General features: G+C 49.3%; 1 protein-coding gene across 4 annotated transcripts; it reads left to right on the forward strand.

Moving 5' to 3' along the window:
- Positions 1-3,146: 3,146 nt before the first annotated feature.
- On the forward strand, positions 3,147-14,926 carry GFI1 (growth factor independent 1 transcriptional repressor). 4 transcript variants are annotated; one of them, XM_045367305.3, is made up of 7 exons: positions 3,147-3,377; positions 5,650-5,863; positions 6,190-6,372; positions 8,237-8,724; positions 8,840-8,977; positions 10,948-11,113; positions 13,487-14,926. In XM_045367305.3, exons 2-7 carry the CDS (start codon positions 5,749-5,751, stop codon positions 13,663-13,665), a joined length of 1,269 nt encoding a protein of 422 aa, XP_045223240.1. In that variant the 5' UTR covers positions 3,147-3,377; positions 5,650-5,748; the 3' UTR covers positions 13,666-14,926. The 4 variants fall into 4 exon arrangements, with proteins under 4 accessions (XP_045223240.1, XP_005542776.1, XP_045223242.1 ...); XM_005542719.5 differs by having other exon boundaries at positions 3,147-3,225; XM_045367307.3 differs by having other exon boundaries at positions 3,287-3,568.
- Positions 14,927-19,715: the final 4,789 nt, after the last annotated feature.

Here is a 19,715-nt window from a genome sequence, read left to right on the forward strand (position 1 = left end):
AGACTGGTAATATCCTGTTACAATTTTCTTTTTGAAAATGTCTCAGCCAGGCACAGTGGTTCACGCCTGTAAACCCAGCATTTTGGGAGGCTGAGGCAGGAGGATCATTTGAGGCCAGGAGTTTAAGACCAGCCTAGGCAACATAACGAGACTCCATCTCCACCTTTTTTTTTTTTTTTAGTGTCTCAAATCTTCTGTTGTAGGGAAATTCTGATCTATGAGAGGCTGCTTGAAATAAATGGGCTACTGGCCAAGGCTTGGAAATGTTTGTGGTATGAGAAAGTCAGTTATTATTTGGCAGGTACAGATACATTATTATTGCTATTTAGAAACAATTAGTAAATTACTGAAAAGTCAGTAAAAGTAAAATTATTTCTTTGGAAAGACCCTATTTACAGAAAATTATGCCTCAGGTATGCATTTTGCTTACCATTAGATCTATTTCAGTTCCAAAGGAATATATGGAGAGAGAGGGAGTCTTGGTAGCTTCTAAAAATGTTCATGAAGGAGTGGCTTACTCTCTTTGCCCTTAGTTTAACAGAAGCAAGAGGTAGTTTGGAGAAGCAGGAAGTCAGAGGTGGGTTCATTGTATCATTATTTCTAGTCCTAGCTCTTCACTGTTCCTTGGCAAGTTTCTTAACCTCTCTGGGTTCCCCTCTTCTTACCTTTCTTCTATTCTTCCCCAAGTGTGGGAGTCACACTTCAACACTGTACATCCAGGAGTGTTGTGTTGTTAAAAAGTATTGTTAAATACTTTTTAAACGTGTTGAATACCTGTTAAATACTTTTTAAACATGTATTTATTTGAGTTAGTACTACATACACATGGTTCAACATGTAAAAGATATAAAGGGAAATTCAGTGCCATCTCCCTCCCACCTGCTCCTCTCTGTGTGTCCCTGTTCCAGTTCTCAGTTTTCTTTTTCAAACTCAGAAATCCCAAGAGTCTGTGAAGGGCAAATGAAAAGCAAGATGACTAGACTAAATCTGAATGAAAGGAGTTTATTCTAAGGTGATACTGCTCACTGCTCAAGGTGCTTATCTGCCCCCTTCAGGGGCTCCCTCAAGTTTTCTGAGACTTCAAATAGCAACACTCAACTAAACTATAAAATAGTCACCACACCTTTTCAAGAAATTTTGACTTTGAACTTGCTAATGTGCAAAGGAAATAGTCCAACCATTTCTCTAGAACTTGGTTGATAAGAAATTTCATTTTGTCCCATTTATAACTTCATTCTAAAATGTTGTTTTTGTTTTTTTTCTGCTATCGAGTAGGAGAGAAGGGAATACGGGAAAGATTTGTTTTTGTACTACTGTGAGATTTTTATACCTTAGGCCAAGACAAAGCACACAATAAATAAAGTATTAACAAAATGTCCTTAATTTTCCTTTCTGACCAAGATTGCTTGCCTCTGCAATTATATATAATAAGAAGGGATGTGTTGAGCAAATGAAGTAGGACAGCTAGGCAGACAAGATGTGCCCAGCGCCTGGCATACAATAGGGGCACAGGCCATTGCTTAACAAAACGTGTAATTTATGAAAACATGCTCGAAGCACTGCTATACTAACCAAATATTCCCTGCAAAATTTTAAATTTACAATGCAAAATAAGAATAATTTCAAAACTATTTCTAGAAAAAGAGCTTTAAGGGCTTCCTCCCCATAACAATTTAAGATTAACCTAAAACATGGTAGTTATTTTGCAAGAACTGGAGAGCACCAATCCCTTCTCCTTGTGTGTGTCTGACATTGGAGGCTTATTGTGCACGAAGTTGTGATCAAAATCCAACTCGATTCATTTTGAAAAGTAACATGACTACAACATCCATCCACTCCAATGAGCAAAGGGTGTAGGCTTTGAGTATATACAGCAGGCCACACACTATAGGTCATGGCATACAGTCTAGCGCTGGAGGTTGCTGCATTTGTTCATGTAGCTATGAGCTAGGTTTTAAGTTTTTTCTCCCTGTTCTTTAATAGAATTAATTAATTAACCCCACTCATTTACTTACTCAGTTCACAGCCTTTTAAGAGCCTGCCTAGGACATAAAGATGAAGATCCAGTGCCTACCCTCATGAAACATACAATCCAAGCGAAGAAGGCTTACTTTGAAATAGTCATCAAGTTGTGCTTTTATGGCGCTTTACTGCTCCCGCCAGCACCCAGTGCCAGGGTATGACCTCACGCGGTGGCAGAGTCCGCGTGCGAGGTCCCGCTCTCCCTGGCTTGCCCCGGCAGGGCGGAGTCAGCCGAGCAGCCGCCGGCGCTGCCCCCGCGCGGCCTTTAATTTCGCAGCTCAGACCACCGGAAATTAGTCGAAGGCTGAGCGGACCCGGTCGAGAGCCGGCGAGCTCCGCGCGGGGAGGGTGCGCCCACCGGTCCCGTCGGGCGCCCGCGGGACGCGCCGCCAGGGCCCTCTGCGCCGGGGGCTCGGCGCTCGCCCACATCTTCCAAATTTAACCATTACCTAAATCCAAAGGGAAATGAGCAAACCTCTCGGATTGGGTGTCAAGGTATTTTCAGCCTCGTTGGGCGTATTTATCCCCAAGTGTTTCCACAACAAGCTATTTCGGGGCCGCGGGGCAGGTTTCGCTCTGCGGACGCCGTGGCCACTTGCCGGGCTCCAGGCCGGCGGCACCGCGGGCCGGTGATTCACGGTCCCGACCCGGGGGTGGTGCAGCCCTAGGAGGCGGCGGGGTAGGGCAGGGGGAGCGGGTGACCGAGGCCTGAAGGGCGGGGAGGGTCCTCGGAGCGGGGCGCCCCCACCCCTCTCTTGCCAGTCAATCTGTGTCCTGAATCTGTGGCTTCTCTCGCTGCGGAAGTCTCCCTGGAGCCAAGAATAGTTGATTTTCTTTCGAGTCATTTCTAGTGCCTGAGTGTACGGACCTCCAGTTTCCCCCATCCCCTGTCGACCCACAGGGAGAGAACTGGGAGGACGACTAAGGGGCGCGCGGGACCGGCTGGAAAGGCCAGGTCCCCCACCCGCCTGACCACTTGCGCAAAGGAGCGCGCTCGGTCGCCCGACGGGGGTTGGGAGCAGGTCTGGGAGGGCTATGCGAGCGATTCAGTAACGCTCAGGAAGTGAAGCTTGTGGTTTTGGGGGCTGAGCTCGGAAGGAGAATTTTTTTTTTTTTAAGTCAGAGAGACAGAGCAGTCTCTCCCGAAAGCAAGATTCCGTTTGAAAACTCTCCTAGCGCGGTGCCCGCGCCCTGACCCCGCAGGTAGGTCCGCCGAGCCTGTTCTGCGCCTCCTGCCCTGGTGGGGGCGGCCGCGGGGACTCGCGGAGCGCTGGCGCTGCGGGGGCGACCTGAGGACGCAGGCGGGTTCCCACCTGCTGCGGACCGCCGTGCGGGAGCCCGGAGAGCTCCGGCAGGTGGGTTAGGACGCGACCCGCGCAGCGAGGCTGGAAATCTGGAGCTGGGGGCGCGCAGCAGGCGGTCTGGTGGTTCGGCAGGGGAGCCAAATCCACCCGGGAAGGAAACATCTGGTGGGGAGGCGGCGGCAGCTGCGCTCGGGAGGCCGCCCCCTTAGCGCCCTCGGCTCCCGCCTTCCCGGGCCCGGACGGTGAGGAGAGGCCTGAGCGCGCGGAGGGGCCGCCCCACCTCCCGCGCCAGCTGCAGCGCGGGGTTGCCTTCCCACGCGCTCGGCCCAGGCCCCGGGGCCCCTGTCTCCTCCAAACTCTGTCCCTCCCCACAGGAACCAGCAAAGCGAGCCGGGGTGCGAGAGAGGCGTGGGCTTACAGCCCGGGTGGGAAGGCGGCCTCCGCGTCCGCCTGGTCTCTCGTGGCGCCAGCCCAGACCTAGCTCTGGCGCTGACAGCTACCCCGACCCCATCTGTCCAGCTCCCAGCCAACGTGGGTCCAAGCCGCAGCGGGACCCTCGGGACAACGCCACTCCGTTTTTCTTTTCTTCCGAGTTTCGCGGCTGTTTAAAGAATTGGGTTTGGGGTTTGTGGCGTCTAATTGTACGGATGAGAAGTGCAGGAAGCGGCAAAGCTCTAGCCCTGGGAGTCAACTCGGAGGGAGGCGGATGGCACTCTCACCCCTAGGGTATTCGGGCGCTTGGGTAGCGGGAAACGTCGCTGGTGCCCCGCGACACGTCCCAGGCGTCTTTTCTCCCAGGTCTACTTCCATTCCTCCGGAGAAGGGGACACAATGGGGCTGGGGATCTGGGGCAGGGGGCCTGCACCCTACAGGGACCAAGGCCCCTAGGTAGGACTCATTTTGAGCTGAGAGCGCCAACGGACAGACGTAGACTGTGTGGCCGGCATCTTGCCTAGGAAGCCGAGGGGCTCCTAGTCCGGCATTGGAAACGGCGCGAAGCCGGAGGACTGCAGGTCTTGCCCCGGCCCAGAGTTCCCAGCACCCTCATTTCTGAACCAGCCAAGGCCACGGAGAACTGCTGTATTGCAGCTCACGTGTGAACCAGGTCCCTATCGCCTTCACCCCGGGAGGAAGGCAGATTCGTTTACCCCAGACCACCTCGACTGTGGAGTCCCGCCCCTGGAGCCGGCTGGAGCCTAGTGGCAGGCGCAGTCACGCCCTCCCGCTGGGCTCAGATTTCGACCTGGTATTAGGTGAACTGATTGGGGGTTAATGAGAGCGACGCCCCGGGCAGCTAGTCCCCTCCTAGGCCCGAGCCCGACCCCTGCTATCTGCCAATGCAGCCTGCGCGCTCTGGCGTCCTGTCTTATTTGTCTGCTAAATTATCGGTGCACTACCGACTCGGGACACCTAGCATTTCCCAGTCAACGTTCGCGGATCGGGCTCCACTTCCCTAGGACAAGATTTTTTGGTGAGCAGAAAGGAAAGTGCTTTTTCCCAGGACCTGATTCCCGAGGTTAGGTTTCCACGGTCGGGAATGGCTCGCCGCAGCCTCGACCGGTGCCCGCCGCACCCGGGAGTCCGGGGCCAAAGTTTCTCCTACGTGGGGCACGAGTGAGGGGCGAGTGAGATCACCGGATGCGAGTTTCTCCCGGGGCGGGGGTTGGTCCTCTGTTACTCCCCTCACTTTCCTGTCCCTTTGCTCTCCCACCTCCTTTCTCTGGCCTCTGCTGTCCCCAGTCCCTCTGCTGCTGTTCCCCCCGCCGCCCCACAGTTTTATCTTGTGTTCCGTTCCCCCCCACCCCCCGCCCTTTCACTCCAGTTTGTAGCTGGGTCTTGGATGTCTTGGCTCCTTGCCCCTTCCGGGTCCTCGACCACTGGGCATCCCCGGCCCCTCAATCAATCCGCGTGTCCCCGCCCTCCCTCGCCAGCCGTAAAGCACAGCCAGGCAGGCACTGAGTAGATGAGTTGGGGTAACCTACCCGATGGGAACTACGGCTTTCCAGAGAGTTTGATTGCCAGAGCGAACTTGGCTAGGAAAGGGGAGGAGCTGGGGGGCGTGGGCAGGGAGGAGGAAAGGGGCCTGAGCCAGGGCCCAGGGACAGGTTTTACCGCTGAGCTGTGTCAGTGGCGGCAACGACGGCGGGTTCGCGCCACCTGTCCAAGTGCCACCTGGTAAGCGCGGCGCAGCGGGGCCAAGCCCCTCCTCCCGTGGGCCCTCTGCGCTCCTCCCTGGCCCGCGCTCTCCCTCCGCCTGGGTGCCCAGTCCCCAGCACCGGAGAATACTGACCCGCGTTTCCACCCGGTTTTCTTTCCCTCTCAGGTCTTCGCCGGGCTGGGGCTAAGCAAGCCCTCGGAGTGACCGTGGGTGACAGCGGCTCCAGGGACTCTTGGGGCGCAGTGGGGAAAGCGCCGGACCACCATGCCGCGCTCATTTCTCGTCAAAAGCAAGAAGGCTCACAGCTACCACCAGCCGCGCTCCCCGGGATCAGACTATTCCCTCCGTTTAGAGAATGTACCGGCGCCCAGCCGAGCAGGTGCGAGGCGCGCGCGGGCCAGGCCGGGCTGCTCCCGCAGACACCGACTGCACCTCGACACACCATTAGTCGGGAGCTGGGAGGGGCTGCCCCAACGTCCCCTTTGCGGCCGTTTTTGTTTCCTATTGTGCTGGTTCCTCCGGGTTTGTCTCCTAGGTGCCACGGCCTCTCTGCGTCTGCCCTCGGATCCGAGAGAGTTCCCGGCCGGGGTCTGGGTGGAGAGGGAAAGATGCTCGGGTGCCCTGGTAGGGGGTTTGGGGGAGCCTTCAGAACCCTCAGACTCAACCGGTCGCAGCCTGAGCCCCTCACCTGCCTCCTCTCTGCAGACAGCACTTCAAATGCAGGCGGGGCGAAGGCGGAGTCCCGGGACCGTTTGTCCCCCGAATCGCAGCTGACCGAAGCCCCAGACAGAGCCTCCGCATCCCCAGACAGCTGCGAGGGCAGCGTCTGCGAACGGAGCTCGGAGTTTGAGGACTTCTGGAGGCCTCCGTCACCCTCCGCGTCTCCAGGTAGGAACCCACTGGGAACCTCTGGGGCGGGAGCTGCAGGGACCCGGCAGTGCTGGGGAAATCGGGGCGACCTTGGGCGTAGATATGCTAACGGGGAGTTGGAGAGTCTTTCCAGGAGGAGGGAGCTGATTCGTATGGAAAGGAGGCATCTGTCTTCTCTGGGACCTGGACAGCTTGCCCGCTGGGGCTGCTGCCTCCATCCCAGGCGGAGGGAGCCTAGCTGCTCGTCGCTTAGATTCGTTTGCGCGGAGCTGGCCGGTGAGGGAAAACAAACCAGTTGTTTCTACTGGCAGCAACGCCGACCTTTCATTTTCTGACCAGATTTGATTGTTTTATAAAGTGCTAGGATCCTGCAATCTAGACCCCAAACCTCAAACAAACGGAGACCAGGGCAGAACTGGCCAGGCAGAGGAGTTAGGCGCTGGGCGGCAGGGAGGGGGCAGGACGAAAATCTCAGCCCGCGGCTTGGTCTTCACAGGCGCAGATTGGGGGCCTGTTTCATTTTTCGTTTTGCCAGACTAACCCAGCCTCAGGGGCCTGCTCTCTGGGTTTCATTTCCAGCGAGCAATCCAGCTTCAGGCAAACTGCACGTTGGGTGGGGGCGTCTTGGGTCCCGGCCTGGGGAAGGAATGATCAGACCAGCCGGATTCTGTCAAGGGCCGGTTATACCCAGAACATGTTTGCTAGTGTTAAAAGATACCACCACCCGTCCCACAATCAGTGAGTTGACTTGGCGAAAACCATAGCTCCAGCAAATGTGTCTGGGAGCCGGCGGCGGGAGGATTCTTCCTGGCAGGGCGTCAAGTGGCCGGGCAAGGATTGGGCGCGCCCCGAACCATCCGAACGAAACTCCGGGTACAGCCTCTCACTAAAGTGGCCAGCCTGAACTGGAGAGAGAGAGAGAGAGAGAGTGTGTGTGTGTGTGTGTGTGTGTGTGTGTGTGTGTGTGTGTGTGTGCGCGTGGGCCCTCTGCGCTCCTCCCTGGCCCGCGCTCTCCCTCCGCGGGAGAGTGCGCGCGCGCGCGCACACACACACACATTTGTAAATGCTGTATGCACTCACATGCATTGGGGTCACTAGTTTTAGCAAAATTCACGTGGGTGGGGGCGTAGCAGGCCGCTAATTCAGAGAGCCGTCTCCTTGCAGGTGGTGGCTAAACCTTACGAGTTATACAGTTATTCTCTGAGAAATTCGGGTTCCCCACCTCCATCAAACTATAACAGGAATGGGGAGTATCTGGCTGGCAATTTAAGCCCAAAAGCCCCTTTCCTGCTGCACCTTTGCTACGTACACTGGGCACTTCGTGAAATCTTAATACCTTCGGGTTTATTCAGATGCCAGCCTTTCGGGTAGTTCGGGGACGCATTTATGGACCCTCTACCTCCTTCCTTGTGGATTCTGGGAAGAAAAAGAATTGAGTGGGAACATGTAGGGGCTGGGAGAGTGCCTGCGCTGGTGGCTGGACCCTTCCGCCCCTGAGTGCTGTGCGGGGCCGAACGGCCTTCTCCTCCCTAACAGCTCAACTCCGGGCATTTATAGACGTGCCCTTCCCTATAGGGTCTCCAGGTGCGCGCGTCCAGCCAGAAAAGATCCTCGGAACGTCGAGCGCTTCCGCTGCCCTCGCATAGAATTTTCCTCTCCCGAGGTCTTTTCAATGATCCGTTTGCTGCTCTGCCTTCTATAGTGGCCCGCGAGGCCCCAGGTCCCGGGCTGCGTTTTACCCTGGGGCGCGCCTGGCGCACGCAGTGTTCTACAAGCGCTGGGTGCCCCGCAGTCCGCGAACACGCCACGCCCGCAGCCGCAGCCCGGCGGCCTCCGCTCTGCGGTCTGAAGCCTGACCGGACGCTCCCTTGTGCCTCCACAGCCTCGGAGAAGTCGATGTGCCCATCGCTGGACGAAGCCCAGCCCTTCCCCCTGCCTTTCAAACCGTACTCATGGAGCGGCCTGGCGGGTTCTGACCTGCGGCACCTGGTGCAGAGCTACCGACCGTGTGGGGCCCTGGAGCGCGGTGCTGGCCTGGGCCTCTTCTGTGAACCCGCCCCGGAGCCGGGCCACCCGGCCGCGCTGTACGGCCCAAAGCGGGCTGCCGGCGGCGCGGGGGCCGGGGCGCCAGGGAGCTGCAGCGCAGGGGCCGGTGCCACCGCTGGCCCTGGCCTAGGGCTCTACGGCGACTTCGGGTCCGCGGCAGCCGGGCTGTATGAGAGGCCCACGGCAGCGGCGGGTTTGCTGTACCCCGAGCGTGGTCACGGGCTCCACGCAGACAAGGGCGCTGGCGTCAAGGTGGAGTCGGAGCTGCTGTGCACCCGCCTGCTGCTGGGCGGCGGCTCCTACAAGTGCATCAAGTGCAGCAAGGTGAGGCTCACGAGCTCACCACCTCGACTGCCCTGCACCTGCTTCCCCTACCTGGGCCTCACCTGCGCCCCTCGGCCCCTCTCAGCGGCCTTCTCTCCGGCCCCACCCGCCTTAGGTGTTCTCCACGCCGCACGGGCTCGAGGTGCATGTGCGCAGGTCCCACAGCGGTACCAGACCCTTTGCCTGCGAGATGTGCGGCAAGACCTTCGGGCACGCGGTGAGCCTGGAGCAGCACAAAGCCGTGCACTCGCAGGTAAGCGCGGAGCACACCGCCCGCCGTGCGCGGCCCTGCTCAGAGATCTTCTACATCTCCCCGGTGCAGCACCAGCCACCCTCTGCCTGGAAGTTCTCTTCCCAACTTTCCCCAGTTTCCTCCCCCAACCTCTCCGCTACGTCCCCTTGCCCTGGTGCATGTGTGTAGGGAAAGGAGGATCGTGGCCGGCTCAGGCCTTGAGGCAGCCCTAGATTTTGGTGTCACACCACGGTGAGCCTCGAGAGTGTGATCCTCATTGTTACTTTGGGCTTGAGGTAGGTTTATATGCACTGATTCGTGCTGCTGATATATCAGACTTATTAGCTCTATTTCTTTGTGCCTGTTCTTTTCACCAAATTGTTGTCACTTAATTTGCATTGACCCCTCTCGACTGAAAAGGCGGGAATCTCAGCTCATTTAGAGCATCTAGTAGCATATTTACCCCGCTATTCTTTCCTCCCTCCCTCCCTCCCTCCCTGCCTGCCTTCTTCCTTCCTTCCTTCCTTCCTTCCTTCCTTCCTTCCTTCCTTCCTTCCTTCCTTCCTTCCTTCCTTCTTTTCTCTTTTCTTTTCTTTTCTTTATGTTCTTTCTTTCAGAGTCTAGCTCTGTTGCCCAGGCTGGAGTGCAGTTGCACAATCTCAGCTCACTGCAAACTCCCCCTGCCAAGTTAAAGTGATTCTCGTGCCTCAGCCTCCTAGGTAGCTGGGATTACAGGCGCATGCCACTATGGCACAGCTAATTTTTGTATTTTTAGTAGAGACGGGATTTCGCCATGTTACCCAGGCCGGTCACGAACTCCAGGCCTCAAGTAATCCACCCGCCTGGGCCTCCCAAAATGCTGGGATTACAGGCGTGAGCTACCATGCCCCACCCCTGCTATGTATTCATTCATTCATTAATAAACATTTGTTGCCTAACTTCTAGGTGCCAAGTACTTAAGAATCTTACAGCACATCAGGTCCTTGACAGCATGCCCACATGGAGATCATAGTTTAGCTGAGAGAAGGAGAGTAGATGAGCAAGTAAATATACCAACAGATATCTCAGGAGAATGCCTACTTGTAGCTAAAAAGAGTATCAGTCCATGGCGGGGCACGGTGGCTCAAGCCTGTAATCCCAGCACTCTTGGAGGCCGAGGCGGGTGGATCACAAGGTCAGGAGTTCCAGACCAGCCTGGCCAAGATGGTGAAACCCCGTCTCTACTAAAAATACGAAAATTAGCTGGGCGCGGTAGCATGTGCCTGTATTCCCAGCTACTTGGGAGGCTGAGGCAGGAGAATCGCTTGAACCTGGGAGGCAGAGGCTGCAGAGAGCCGAGATCATGCCACTGCACTCTAGCCTGGGTGACAAAGTGAGACTCCATCTAAAAAAAAAAAAAGAGTATCAGCCCGTCTCCCCCAGCACCCACACTGGCTGGGGGGAGGTGGCATCTCAAGTGACTGAGGTCTAAGCCTCCTGTTGAGGAGGGTGGAGAAGTGTGTGCTAATGGGTGTCAAAAAAAGCAGGGTGTGGATATGTTTTTGCCATGGGGTGTGGAAGGTTGTGGGTGAAGAACATTTTGGTAGAAAAAGTGTTGAAGGGCCAGGCATGGTGGCTCACGCCTGTAATCCCAATACTTTGGGAGGCTGAGGCGGGCGAATCACTTGAGGCCAGGAGTTTGAGACCAGCCTGACCAACATGGTGAAACCCCGTCTCTACTAAAAATACAAAAATTAGTCAGGTGTGGTGGCGTGTGCCTACAGTCCCTGCTACTCAGAGGGGCTGAGACATGAGAATTGTTTGAACCTGGGAGGTGGAGGGTGCAGTGAGCTGAGATCGTACCACTGCACTCAAGCCTGGGCGACAGAGGAGACTCTGTCTCAAAAAAATAAAGAAAAAGTGTTCAAGGGATTTTAGGGTCAGCTCAAGGGTGAGGAGAGCAGCAGTCTAGTTGACCGCAGTAGGAGTGCCACATCTCTCTCTCTCTGCAGGAACGGAGCTTTGACTGTAAGATCTGTGGGAAGAGCTTCAAGAGGTCATCCACACTGTCCACACACCTGCTCATCCACTCAGACACTCGGCCCTACCCCTGTCAGTACTGTGGCAAGAGGTTCCACCAGAAGTCAGACATGAAGAAACACACCTTCATCCACACTGGTAAGCTGAAGACCCTTGGCTTGTAGGAAACACCCTGAGGTCAACATTACTCATCTTCTCTGATTTCTGGCCCCAGTGAGTGGTGGATGAGGCCTTTCTGATGGAGTTTTTCCCTGCTCTGTGTTAAAGAAAACAAAGGGGTGGGTTCTTTGGTTCATTTATAGTCATAATTCTCCCCAGAGCTGCCTTAATTTGGGGTTGTGTCTGAAAGGCCACTCAGCAGGTCAGCTCACAGTTACTCTATCCTTGGAAAGAACATTTACCTTTAGGTTAGCAGCTGCTTCCACTGCTGCCTGCTCTGGGTGAAACATGAAGCTCCAGGGTCCTCTTAGAGAGTTGCTCTAAAGCTTACCTAGAGATTGAGGACTTTCTCTAACCACCGGGCCTTTTGTGGGAGGGACTCGTGTGGCCTCTCTGGCTGCATTTTCAGGAGTCTGAGAGCTTATTCTGATTGAAGAGGAACAAATAATGGCAAATATGATTAAACTCTCTGCTAAGCATTTTTAAAATGCATTATTTCATTTTATGCTCACAACAACTCTGAGAGGTAGAGACGACTACTTCTCCCCATTTGAGAGATGAAAAAAGAGGCTAGGTAATCTGTCCAGGGTCATACTGCTAGCAAATGACAGGGCCAGAGCTCAAATTCAGGTCTGACCTCTCAAATATCCACTCTTGACCACTGTTTATTGTATTTTATGTTCAGAGTCATAAGGTTGGTAGACACAGAAAGCTTCTGTTCACTTATTGCCCTTTTCAAAATATCTGCAAGTTCATGCCATAATAATAATTCCTTACCTATTATAATGCTTTACAATTTACAAAGTACTTTCAAATCTATCATTTCATTTGATTCTTATTGCCACTCAATAAAGTAGACGGAGCTGCTCTTACCATCCTGAAACTCAGAGAGAGTGAATGATTTATCAAAAGTCAGACTGAATGAATATTGGAGCCATGTAATGCTCTGGCTTTTAATCCTCAACTCTTTGCCTAACACTTTATGTGCGGGTGGGAGTTTTAATGCCAAGAACACTCTAATAGTCAAAAGACATTTACATGAGACCCAGAATTTCTGAAAATTTTATTGTAGAATATGAATACTGATTTAGAACAAATCACAGTGTATTCTAAACGCCCACCCTTGATGTTTATAAATATACTTCGGTAATGTATATATTTCCATTGAAAACCCAGAAAAGTATTCTACTTTAATCATTCCCTCTTACCTGAAATTTCCATGTAATTCACTCCTTATAAGTAAGGTATTCAGGACACTTATCAAAATGCAACTAGGATCTTGACTGAATAAAACATTAAGCCCTTATCAAACATTTACGTTATACCTAGAATTTGTTTCTCAGATTTGTTTGACCCTAAAGGAATAGAATACATTTTGATGGGTGGTTTCTTATCGAGGAAATCTGAAGCATGAAAACAGAAAAGAGTGTAGCAAAGAGGACAGAGGGTTCCTCAAAAACAAACTTCATCTATTTTATATTTTTTCCAAGGCTGAGCCCTGACTGTAATGCCATGCTGGGCTATTTGGAAATTCATGCCATTTACCTAACAACACATGAGGTAGGGAACAAGACAAAACCTTTTTGTGTTCTCTTATTTATTAATTTGTGGTGAAGAATTGCTGGTATATAAAGAATCATGTTATTAACCTCATAAAATTAAGGAAAAATCAAGACAGAAAAGTATCAGCTACCTTAATACTTTGTGGCCCAATGTGGATTTTTAAAATAAGATATTGAAAAACGTATCCTGCACATGTACCCTGGAACTTAAAAAACAAAGAAAGAAAGAAAAAGAAGAAAGAAAGCAAGAAAGTCAGTCCATGTTAAGATGTTTTTCCAGATATACTTTGCTGTCCTTTAAGAACAAGAAAGAAGACAGGCTCACTGATCCATACAAACTAACACCCACTTGGAAATTCAGATTTGAAACTTCCTCTGAATTAGAACGGAGTCACACGGTTTTAGGACAGCTTCCTCCCCCTTCCTGTTGAACATCTGCTCTGGGTGTTCATGGCTTATAAAGTCAGGGGAGTCCTCCCGGGGTAGATTCAGCTGGGGAGGGCACGTGGCCTTTGCTCTGTTTCCGTTTAGCAGGAAACCGTTTGAGGCCTTTGGCTGGGAACCCCCACTCAGAAAGTCTCCCTTTCACCTGGTGCACCCATGGGGCTTCCAGGGACTCGCATTGCAGGCTGGGAGTCAGTTCATGTTGCAACACGTCACCCTCCAAGTTGCTTGAAGGCCTTAGACTGTGGTGCAGCCAGCTGCTGCCGAGAGCATGTGGGTCACAGTGGGTCCCCTCTAGCTTTATCATAGGCTCATACTTTCTCCCCTCCTACTCCCATCTCCACAGGTGAGAAGCCTCACAAGTGCCAGGTGTGCGGCAAGGCATTCAGCCAGAGCTCCAACCTCATCACCCACAGCCGCAAACACACAGGCTTCAAGCCCTTTGGCTGTGACCTTTGTGGGAAGGGTTTCCAGAGGAAGGTGGACCTCCGAAGGCACCGGGAGACGCAGCACGGGCTCAAATGAGCACCCTGGCTGGCTGCAAGCAGCAGCTACACAACACTACGGAGGGCAACCTCCCTGCTTGCCACCACTCTGCTCCCTGCTTGCCACCACTCCCTTCTGACTTTCCAGACCCCAGGTCCAGTCTGCAGATCCCACCAGGGTGCTCCTCCTTTGCCTTACCTCCTGGAGCTGCCAGAGGAGATGAGGTACCTTTTCAAAGTGCAGCCGAAAGTGAGAACCAAGCAACTCTCTAGGCTTCAGACACAAATAGGCTCCTCTACACCTGAAGACAAAGGCAAGGTCAAATGGGAACCAGAATAAATCTTAGACCCCACAGTCCCTCCCATTTCCAGCCCTAATCTGCAGACAGGAATGCCCTTCAGGTTTCTTCCCTCCCCCTCTTGACCTACCCCAGATATTTGTGTGGAAGAGGAGGAATCACCATTTACAAGGTGGACAAATGCTAATATTTTTATCTAGAAAGAAGAGTGAGTGTTAACTTTTATTTTTTTTTCTTCTGGGGAGTCTGTTGACTCCTTTCTTCTGGGTGCTGCCTATAAATCTTGGAGGAATCATTTCTCCTCCTCAAAAACTGATTCAGAAACTGACTTGGGGAAGGAATTTAATACTTTGAAGTCATGAGATGCACCATCAAGGCTACCCCCAAGAAGGGGCAGAAGAGAAATTGATGAGAGGGGATTAGAGGTCCTCCCTTCAGGAGGCCTGTGAAAGCCTCATCAGTGGAGTTAAAAGCACGAACAATGCCTGTGGACAAGATGTCATTCATTCACCCAGCAAATGTTCATGGATCACCGGCTACCAAAGTACCAGGCACCATGCTAGGTTTTGGGGAAGAGAGACTGAAGTCACAAACAACCCCTGACTGCTCCTTAAAAGCTAACGGTTGCACCTCCAAGTGGCTGGGTCTTGGAGGCAATTCTGAGAAGACAACACAGAATTATAAACCTTCCCTTTTGACCCTTTTGGATTTTATCAGGTGTAAAAAAGAAAAGTAGCTGAACAGTTACTTCAAAGATATGTGTGTATATTCAGTTTTTTATTGTTAAGCTGATATTTTAAAGATGTCTGAGCTAGCAGGCATGTGGGAATGAAGGCTCTGTCTTCAACTCTTTGATCCTCCATGTGTAGCATAGAGGGGGGAAAAGGTGGTATTTTCACTTTGATGAGGTTGGTAAATGTTTTTAGATCTTCTGGTATGCATTATGTTTGTTAATACATATTTATTAGAGTGATGTTTTAAGTTAATAAAGTATTAAGACTATTACAGATTGCCTTTCCTTTAGGCAGGGAATTTGGGGAAGACCTTTGTTTTAGTTTGTGGGGGAAAACTGGCACTAAAGGAAACTGCAGTGGAGTATAAAAGTGAAGCAGATAAGCTAATATCCAGAAGAGTAAAATCCAATTGCTCTGGTTTCCATATACTTTCTCCTTTGCTCCTATACCTCAGAGATACTTCTTTCATAAGAGAAAAACTAGGAGGTGTACAAAACTAAGCTCCTACCATGTAGAGCCCCTGATGGTTCCACAGGCACATAAGTAAGCTCTTTCCTCTGAAAATGTCAACATATTTTTTTATGGGCCTGAAGACTCCCAGATGAATAAAGAAATCACAGGTTTTAGGTCTAGGTTTTAGTTTTAGTCACAGCTCTGTCACCAACACATCATGTGACTTGGATAAATCTTTTGACTTCCCCCAATACTGGTTTCCTTGATCAAGTAATACAGAGACAGCTCTGTCATTCCAGTCCGACCCTGACTGCTCTGATTCTGTGGAGACTGGAAAGGAGAAAAAGTATGAGATTGGTTAGCTGCCTCCCCTAATGCAAGTCACAAATCTAAAGGCACATGAGGATCTGGGTTATTTCTGGTTCTGTCCCACCTGTGGGAGCTTTTTGCATAAGTCAATCCTTTAAGAGAATGAAACCAGAATAAAGTCCTGGCCAAAATCCCTACTACTAGTGCTTTAACACCTCCCAGCCAGACATTCAGGGTATGCGTGCCCCATGCTGAGTACCAGCAGATTGCCCATTTCCAACTCCAATTGATTTCACACGTATGATTGAGCACCCAGTATGTGCTGGGCACTCTTCTAGTGGGTGGAGATATAGCAGTGAGGACAATGTCTTAGGAAGCTTTATGTATTCCTTGTTGAATCCTCAGTTCCCAGAATAATGCCTGGCACACAGTAGGAGATTAATACATATTTACTGAGATGGTAAGTGAATAAACAGAAAATAAACTCCTTCATCCCAGGGGCTGGCTCTGCTCTCTACAGCACAAAGAGAAGAGCGATTGCTTGAGAGCCTGAGAAACAAATAGAATCCACAGGACTTTCTCTCCAGGTTGACGGGGAAGAGGGGCTTGAATGCTGCTTTTCTCCAGTTTCTCCAAATCTCAGTCCTTGGCTGTCCTCACCTGATTTCCAGCACCATGTCTTTCCATGTCAGTTTACTCTCATTCAGAATTTAAATTTGTTTGCTCTGTAATGGAGTTGAAGATAGTTTTTCAGAACTGATGGATGATGAACAGTTGCAGCGTCCAGGAACCACTTCCTAGTGTCCTGGGAGACAAACCTCCCAGTGAATAAAGATGAGAAAAACATCCTTCCCACAGAAGTCACCCTGCGTACTGGTTGGTTATTTCCAACCTGGTTTGAAAAGTGTAGAAGTTGCACTGAGGGGTAAGTAGAACTGATTGAAATCTAGGTGTCTATGCTGTCCTGCTCTTCCCTGATGACATTTAGAACATTTGGACCATTTTCGTTATCCCTGTTTATGCTCTAAGTGAGGAATTGTAATTTTGATGGTAAGTGTATGCCTTTTTTTTTTTTTTCTGGTAAAAAATGTATCTTGATATCCCCAGTTCAGAATCAAAACAAATTACTGTGCCTGTTACCGTGTGAAATTTGAAGATTGCAAATATCTCTCTTAATGTTATTACTTGACTCCATTAAAAATAGATTGTGAATATTCCATGTCACATTATTCATGAGGCAGGCTCTATGCCTTTTGTCTGCTGGAGTAACAGTAGAAAGGGTAACAAGAGACACAAGAGCACACCTTTGTTTCTTTCACTAAATTTTTAATAACACCTCCAGCTAGCCAGTTGGTGAAGCTCAGCTCTTGCATAAAAGTGGAAAAGCACAGCTATCTCTGAGAAGACCAACTCTTTCAGCAGCTAATTTGAGTTTGCGTTCATCTACACCAGACATGATTAAATTACCTATCAAGTGTGCTGAGCTATCAGGATTCAGGCCACGTAAAAGGTGAATTTCATCTGATTGATTTGAGACACGAATGGAACAATTGAGTTTTAAAAGCCCCGCCTTAATTAAAGGGATAGCAGAGTATCACTCCCCGGCGACTTCTTGACTGCCATTGCCCTTGAAAACTGGGTGGTGATAGTGATTTGACCCAAGTCACTTTGCTGTGTGCCTCTTTGTTCAACCTGATCATTTAACAGAAAGAAATGAACTCACAGGAAAATCTGGAAGAACTTCACTACTTTTTACTGTGCATTTCTAGAGTACACTGTTTGTTTAAATCTGTGCTGCCATATTATTTCTACAGAAAAAACTTTTTAGGAAGTATATAATACATTTATTTTAACCTCTTTTCCCATTCATTAAGTCAGATTTTAAAAATTAAAAAGTTTAAAGAAATTGCACCCTAAATCCTTCTAGTTTAAAAGCTTATGTTCTTTTTGTATGTGTTCTTTTCTAGTTTGTTCCTTTCTAGTCTTTAGGCACATGTGCGTATATTTATATTTTATAATTTTTGTCTAGATAGCTCTTTATTATATGGACACATACTTAAAATAGATACTTCACAATGAGAATTTGGACAATTTTATGACCAAATTTTATTGAAATCTTAGTATTTTATTGGGAATCTTATCAATCATTGAGAAAAAGTCTTTTCTGAAGTTTAATGTTATTCACTTTTTGAATAAAACATTTTAGGCATACTGGAAATTGCAGAGAATAATAAACATCAGTGTACCCACTGTTCTGCCATATTTACTTCAGATTTTATTTTTGAAATAACATGTTACAGGTATAGTTGAATTTCTTCTGGGATATGTTCCTCTCTAGCCCCATTTCTTTCCTCCTCAGAGGCATCCATTATACCAAAATCAGTATATATAATTTCCATGAATATTTGTATGCCTTTAATTTATGCATAATTCCATAGGTAATATATAATTATATAAGCATATAATATAATTGTATTCATATGTATATATAAATATATAATTATGTAAATATATAATTTAGCATATTTTAACTTCATGTAAATGGATTACAGTTTATACTTCTGCACTTTTCTGGTTTTTTTGCTTAACACGTTGTTTTTGAGATTTATCCATGTTGATATGTGCAGTTTACTTCCTTTATTTTAACCACTGCATATGGAATTCCATGGGATGAATACTTGGTAATTTATTCTCCTGTTGGGAGAGTTTGGGTCATATCCAGTTTTTCCTATTACAAATGATTCTGAAGCAAACAACCTTTTGCGTATCTCTTTTGTGAGGGATTCTTTAGGATGTATTCCTGGGAATGAAAATGCTGGATATTACCAAACTGCTCTTCAAAATGGTTGTTCCAATTTACAGTCTCCCCAACAATGTAGGAGAATTCCTGTTACTCCAAATCTTACCAACACTTGGTATTGTCAAACTTTAAACATGTCTGCCAATCAGATGGATGTGAATGTCATTGTAATTTGCATTTCCTGAGTCCTAGTGAGACTGAGTATCTTTTTATAAGTTGATGGGCCTGACAGATTTCCTTTCCTATGTAATGCCTCTTCATGTACTTTGTCCATTTTTCTGTGGTTTGTTTGCTTTTTATCAATTTGTTCTTTAAATATATTCTAAACATTCACTGTTATATTAGTTAAATGTGTTGCATACTTATCCCAGTCTATGGTTTGCCTTTTCACTTTGAAGACAGGATTTGTTTGCTTGTTTTGTTTTTGTGTGTAATCAAATGTATTAGTCTTTTCCTCAATGGTTTATGCTTCTTACATATCAGTTAAGAACTCTTTCCCTAGCTGGTGGTGATTAGATTCCCTATATTTTCTTCTAAAAGTGTTTAAATTTATGCCTGTAACATTAGATTTTCTTTTCTTTTTTTTTTTTTAGATAGAGCCTTGCTCTGTCACCCAGGCTGGAGTGTAGTGGCGCAATCTTGGCTCACTGCAACCTCCACCTTCCAGGTTCAAGAGATTCTCCTGCTTCAGCCTCCCAAGTAGCTGAGACTACAGGCATGTGCCACCACACCTGGCTAATTTTTTATTTTTAGTAGAGACAGGGTTTCAACATGTTGGCCAGGCTGGTCTCAAACTCCTGACCTCAGGTAATCCACCCAGCTCGGCCTCACAAAGTGCTGGGATTACAGGCGTGAAACATTAGCTTTTTAATCCACTTGTATGTGTATAGTATAAAGTAGGACCTAATTTTAAAAATTGTCTTCACCATTAGTAATGGATAATCAATTATCCCAACATTATGTATTGCTATTTTCATCCTTTTCCCTCTGATTGTAATGCCACCTCTGTCATATGGCAAGTTTCTATTTCTGTATGGTTCTATTTCCAGGCTTGCTGATCTGTTCCACTGGTCATTTTGTCTATCTCTGTGCCAAAGCCATAGTGTCTTAAATAATTTAAGTTATAATAAACTCTTTTTTTTTTTTTTTTTTTTTGAGACGGAGTCTTGCTCTGTCACCCAGGCTGGAGTGCAGTGGCCGGATCTCAGCTCACTGCAAGCTCCGCCTTCCGGGTTTACGCCGTTCTCCTGCCTCAGCCTCCCGAGTAGCTGGGACTACAGGCGCCCGCCACCTCGCCCGGCTAGTTTTTTTGTATTTTTTAGTAGAGACGGGGTTTCACCGTGTTAGCCGGGATCGTCTCTCGATCTCCTGGCCTCGTGATCCGCCCGTCTCGGCCTCCCAAAGTGCTGGAATTACAGGCTTGAGCCACCGCGCCCGGCCAAGTTATAATAAACTCTTAATAGCTAGTAGGGAAGGCTGCCTTGTGACCTGCTTC

This window comes from Macaca fascicularis, chromosome 1 (genome assembly GCF_037993035.2).
Source record: "Macaca fascicularis isolate 582-1 chromosome 1, T2T-MFA8v1.1".
Classification (NCBI taxonomy): Eukaryota; Metazoa; Chordata; class Mammalia; order Primates; family Cercopithecidae; genus Macaca; species Macaca fascicularis.